Raw genomic sequence first — 6,240 nt, 5'->3', positions numbered from 1 at the left:
CAATACAGACAATATTATTTTGCAGTTCTATTCTCACTAACTTTATCCTATTACCATGCTAGTATAGAGGCATTTGGACTAAACAACTAATCTATAAAATCTGGTCCAACCCTAAGGTTTTTTTGTTTTATTATACCAAAATCATACAAATGCTAAAACATTTTATTATCCTCTGACTTACTTTGCATCTTTTTTGGCTATGAAACACATGATTACAATATGACATTAACATGTAGCTCAAAATATTTAAAATGCTACTTTTTTCCATTATTCTGGTTTGGACAGAATATTTTTCTAAAGTTCAGTAACTTACAATGCTCAAAAATCCTACATGGTTTTGTAATGTTAATTTTTATTTGCTTTTCCTGTGATTTATTCGTGGTGTTTCACGAATGCTGCCCAAATTCGGTTTATTTGGTTCAAGATGCTGCAGCGGGAAGTAGGTCACTGACTGGGGGATACAACAGATCTGGTCTCTAGTGCTGGCTCCAGGTAGCTTTGTGACCTTGGGAAGATATCTGATATCTCTGGGCTTCATTTCTCTCATATTTAAAAGGCAGGGGCTGGACAGCTGATCTCCGAGGTTCCTTCCGGCTCCACTTTCTATGACTTGCAGTTTGGTTGCCATAAAGTCAGCAGAGGGAGCACTTTTTCTACATCTCATAAATTTTGACTATTGTTTCAACACCTTTCAAAAATCAAGGGGTTTGTGAAGAACATTATTGAAACTAAATATTGACAATCTTTTGCACAGTTGGTATCAAATCACAAATTTGATTATAAACTTGAGAAAAGTCTAGAAATAATTATTTCTGTTCCTTGAATTCCATGATAAAGTCCCACAAGAGAATTATTTTATAAAGGCTAAGAAGCTAAAATATACCAAGGAATTAACCACCCCTAAGTGATAGAGTATTTATACGGGATCCAGTGAAAGAGAAGCACCAGACCACACAACAGAGGCTACCTGGTGTCAAAGATGAAAAGCTCTGTCAGTCATAAAAACATTAGCAAACTGGGTCTAACGTAAACCATGGAAGTGACTGGTAGGTTTTTCTTTTGCACTTTTCATGTAGATACATTGGGAACAAGCAAGTAGACACAGCCAGAGCCTGGAGGCTTGCAAGAGATTGCAAATGTGTGACATCAAGCCAGTGACAAATAAAGTCGTGTATCTGAGAATCTAAATGACTTTTATCCCTATATTCATAGATCATCTTAAAACTATCCGAGCATCCATTATGTCTTTTTAATTATTAGACAATCTCATAGCGTACGTATATTAAAGTTTTTATTCCTTAGTAAGAATTTTAAAATCACAAAATAGCGTGGCAATATTTATTTTAGGTAATAGAATTTGTGGAGTGCTGAAAATACTAGAATATAAAGATAATTTCTAGTTTATCTTAACATACTAAACTTTTCTAAACCAGCTGGTTTCTTGCAGACAGTGTTTATTTATTTTTTTAATAATTTAAGACAGCATAAGCTTGTACCAAGCATAAGCATTGTAACAAAAGTGCAACTTTTCAGCAAATCCTCCCCCAAAGATATTTTAACTCAAAATATCATTAGCACATATTTTCTCCCTACAAAAATAGCATGTCAGACATCATTAATTGGATGTATTAACAACTATGTACATAAGAGCCACCTTGTAGGCTAAGAGTTTAACGTTGTTTAAACACAGCGTTTGAGGCAAACAGTAGCAACAGCAGCAGCAAATGCACCAAACTGACTAAAAGACCCAGATCTTTTCTTCACTCATAGTCAGACTGTTGTGTCTCACCCCTTACATAACATTCAAGTGAGATTTCTCACAGTGCTACCTTGGCAACAAACTAAAAATATCTAGACAAGGTCTTGGTTTAAGCCTTATTAAAAAAGCTTTCTCTGTGATTATCTGGTATCTGGTTTGGTCTCCAGAAAATACATAGACTTGGAGATAGGAAGGCCTCACAGAGCTTCATTCCACATCTTTACAGCATTTCCAACCCAAACGGACCAGTTTAATGCTTTCCTCCTCCACTCTTGTGAATTAACAGAATATAGGATAAATCAGTTCGGACTTGTTTTTCTTTTTCTTTCTTTTTCTTTTTTTTAAAGTTCAGCGCACGTTCTTTGTTTTTTAACACCAAGATGATACAAACTTAGAAACATGATGGATTAAATAATGACGGGGTGAAAACAGATGCACTCAGTTTCATATATATATATATATATATATGAAATTAAAATAAGTTAATTGATTCACGGTCAATTTCTCAATAAAGTGCTAGCAAATGTACTGAGAATGACTCTGGCCTTCCTCATCCATCTCCTTCCCTGACTTAGTTCTGACGTTGGCCCAACTCCGCATCTCCTTAAACAAGCGCAACTTACTAAGAGACACCATTCACACCACTTCAGAACAGGTTGCAACGTGAGCGACTGCACCCTCACCGCTTCCTCTTTGAAAAATATACGCCTCTTGAAAAGCTGAACATTATAAAATACTGAAGACTAAGTTGAATTTTAAAAGGTCCTCCTTCTATTTGTGGAAATCTTCCTAAAGCAAGCAGGACAGCTTTGAGACGCAGGCAGACAGCAGCTACCTGCGGTTCCACGTCAGCTCCTCCGCCCCCTTTCCCCTACCCTGGTTCAGCGAGCTCACTCGCAGAGCAGACCCTTCTCACTTCATCGAGAATTCGGTCCTATATTTTAGAAGACAATGGAACGTGGCCTAAAAGAAGGCAAAACTTATTACGGGGAGTTCTTTAAAGAAAAAAGAATACCTATGAGGTTCTTGTACAGCTGGCGGGAGAAGAAAGGGACGTTAGTGTGTGAAGGTTGGTGGGCGGTGAGGGATGAGCAAAACAGGAACTCCAAACGTACACAAAACACCTGTGGTTTTTTTTTTTTTTTTGCTTGTTTTGTTTTGTTTTCTTTTAAGCCCGTCGTGCATCTCTTACACTTCCTCCCTTGAAAACGTTAAGGGTGTTTTAACTTATTATGATTCCGCGTGAACCCGGGTCCCTTCTAAGGGGAGCAAGGATTCAGGGGGTTTCCTTTCCTGGCTGCGAGGGATCTTCCTGAGCGGAGCTCTCCGGGTTCCCCGGCTCGCTGCGGCCGGCGAAGGGCAGGTGGGTGCGGCCGTGCGGGGGCGGGGGGTGCAGCGCCCCAGGGGGCGCCACCTCGTGCGGCAGGAGGGTCGCGGCGGCGGCGGCGGCTGCCGCCTTCTCGGGAGGGGGCGACAACACGGAGGACAGGCAGGGGAAGGCGGCGGCGGCGGCGGCGGCAGCGGCGGCGGCGGCGGCGGCGGCCGGGGCGGGGATGCCGGGGTACAGCAGTGGGAACGGGGCGGCGGCCGCCGCCGGGTACAGGTACTTCTCCAGGCCGCTCTTGTCCAGGAAGGGCTGCACGTAGGCGGCGGCCGCCGAAGGCGAGAGGAAGTAGAAGGGCAGGCAGAAGGGGGCCGCGGCGGCCGCAGGCTGCGCGAAGGGCGCGCCCCCGCCTCCGCCGAACGCCACCAGCGAGCTGAGCAGGGCAGCGTCGGGTCTCAGCAGCGCGGCCGGGGCGGCCGGGTCGGGCCCCAGGAGCGCGGCCGCAGCCGCCGCCGCGCCGCCCCCCAGGCCGCCGCCGCTGCGGGAATCCAGCTTCATCCTCTTGGGCGCCGGCGAGTCCTCCCCGGGGGGCTCCTGCTTGATGGTGACGCGGCTCGCCCCCGCGCCTTTGCCCTTCTCGCGGTCCGGCCGGGCCTCGGCCTCGCCCCCGTAGCCGCTGTCGGTGTCCGTGTCGTTCTCGGCGGCGAGCTCGGCGCTGGGCTGAGTCCGCTGGATGACCGGCACGCAGTGGGCGAGGGGCTCCAGCTTCTGCCCGGCGCGCTCCAGGCAGGGGGCGGCCCCGGACCCGGCGGGGGTGGCGGCCGAGGGCACGCCGGTGCCTTTGCTCAGAGGAACCTGTTGAGTCAACAGCTGGGGGGTGGGCAAGAACTGGGTGGCCACGGCGTGCAAGTGGTTGATCAGCTGGACACACCGCGGCTCCCTGGGCGTCCAGCTCTCAAACCGGGCGAGGTATTGCAAGACTTCTTTGGCGCATGTTTGAAATCCCGAATGGAACGCATCCAAGTCGGACTGAATGGGCGATTTCAGAGATCGCTCCCCTAGGATGAGGAAGGGGTGAGGGGCGGGGGTGGGGAACAGAGGAATGGAGGCAAGAAGAAAAATACCGACGTTAAAACATCTGCTTATCACGTGGGCCCTACATTGACTAAAGTGATCTCGGTTTTTCCTCCGTATTCGAGTGATATAAGCCACCGGTTGCCCAGAGGTGGGAGGAGTGGGCAGGGGGGGGAGGCGCCCTACTCCCCGCTGAAAAACCGAAGTGGAGAGGGCGCAGCCGCCACTTTAAATACAAATCTGACTCCTCTGAGTTCGGCTGAAAGCCTTTAGGATGCTTCGGGAAATGGGCACTTTCCAGTGAAGGGAAAGTGTAAGCAATTTAACAAATGAAAGTGAGCCCGTGGGCCCCAGGGAGGAGGTGGGGCTGGGGGAAGAGTCCTAACACTGCTCCTCTGTGGGCTGCCCGGCTTCCTCGGGGTGGGCTGGCCTCCCTGAACTGACTTACCATTCTGTAAAGCAATTATCTTCTGATGTTGCTGCTCCGTTAAGGCTGTTAAAGCTTTTAAGTGTTTCAAAGTTAATTCCAAGACCACCGCTTTCTCCAGGTGCCCCAGAGTCTGCAGTGCAAAAAAAGAAGGGGGCACTTGGTGACTTAAAAACACACATTTGGCTTCACTGGCTCTGCAGTCAGCACAGCAACTTAAGCAAACACTTTCAAAGAAGTACTATTCCTATACTTCTTGAGCTTTCCACAATACAGGTTATAAATGATTTCTTGCCTTCAGTTGTGAACACCTACTCTTCCTGCACCCTATAGCACAGGTTGTAAGGAATCTGATATTTACATTTATTCTTATATCTCTGGGAGTAGTACCAGGCTATTAACACGCCCTTGGAGAGCGGCAAAGAATAAAAATCTGCATCTTACTGTCAACTTTAGATGTTCAGGCAGTAAGTCTTTCAGCTGAGCGATGCATTCATTAATTCGGTCTCTTCTTTTCTTTTCTATTAATCTGTGCGGTAATTTGTAGGTATCCTTAATATATGAGAGTCATGGAAGAGAGAAAACAATAAGCTAAACATTCATTTACTGGATATTACAATACCGCCGCCCCACCACCAAAAAAAAAAAAAAAAAAAAAACAACTGTGAGAAACTATGCCCAAGACAACTCTTTCCTCTGGACTGTTCTGAAATGCAATTTAAATTCAGGTATGATGTTTAATCTCCCCTTGAGAGTATCCCGCAAACCACTTAAAATTCACAGTCGGGGAAGCTGGAATATATTTGCGGGTAGAGCTTCGCTGTGAAATCAATGGCCCTAATTAACTATCCAGGCAGGTTATGGGGAACATCAGAAACTTACACTTACCTTGCTATCGTCTCGCTTCATGCTCCTTTTGGGTTTACACATATACAAAGAGGGATAATCCAGTCTGCAAAACAGAAATCAGCATCAGGCATCCATTCGGGGAGGGGCTCTGCCCTCGCCCGCTCCATACCACTTTCTGGAGAAGAAAAAAATCAAACTGAAGCCTAGACAGATATTCGCAAGGGTGCGTGCACCTTACCCTATAAAATCTCTATGTTCCAGTAACTGTCTCTCTTGCAAATGAGGAATTCCTTCGTCCATGTTCCACCGCTGTCCGTTTCCTCTGTTTCGATTTTTGGGGTTCTGTTCTATAATCTGTGGGACGGTAGCTTTGGGAGATCTTGGGGGGATCTGTACGTCTCCAGTCTCTCTCTCTCTCTCCCTCTTCAGTGCAGTGTTGAAAGTGTGAAGCGGTTGGTCCCCTCCTCCCACCGTGCTCGCTCTCTCGCACACACACGCACACACACGCACGCACACTCGCGCCGGCCCCACTGCGCTGGTAGTTTGCTCTCACTCCGGGCAGTGTTTGGCCACAGGGCACGCGCGTCGCCGGCCAGACCAGCACCCAGCTCACGTGCGGAACGTACCATCCGCGGTCCAGCCCGGAGGGGGGCGGGGGAGGAGGGGCCGGGCCGGGAGGGGGCGTCTGGAGAAAGCTGCGAGGGAGGGCAAACGGCGGGAGGGGGCGGGGACACCTGATCAGGGCCACCGGAAAGGAAAAACAACTTCAGCCAAGCTATTCATCTTCCCGAGGGCGGTGCAGTCAGC

At 47.9% G+C, this 6,240-nt stretch overlaps 1 protein-coding gene across 1 annotated transcript; it reads right to left on the bottom strand.

Moving 5' to 3' along the window:
- Nucleotides 1–1,280: 1,280 nt before the first annotated feature.
- BHLHE41 (basic helix-loop-helix family member e41) lies at nt 1,281–5,893 on the bottom strand. The gene is made up of 5 exons (XM_082636329.1): nt 5,672–5,893; nt 5,473–5,536; nt 5,029–5,136; nt 4,606–4,717; nt 1,281–4,141 (listed from the first exon to the last, which is right to left on the bottom strand). Exons 1-5 carry the CDS (start codon nt 5,731–5,733, stop codon nt 3,036–3,038), a joined length of 1,452 nt encoding a protein of 483 aa, XP_082492455.1. The 5' UTR covers nt 5,734–5,893; the 3' UTR covers nt 1,281–3,035.
- Nucleotides 5,894–6,240: the final 347 nt, after the last annotated feature.

The sequence above is a fragment of the Mesoplodon mirus genome (genome assembly GCF_964341445.2).
Source record: "Mesoplodon mirus genome assembly, chromosome: 11".
Taxonomy (NCBI): domain Eukaryota; kingdom Metazoa; phylum Chordata; class Mammalia; order Artiodactyla; family Ziphiidae; genus Mesoplodon; species Mesoplodon mirus.
Note: the sequence above shows the minus strand (reverse complement) of the source record. Positions and strands in the feature narration are given on the sequence as shown.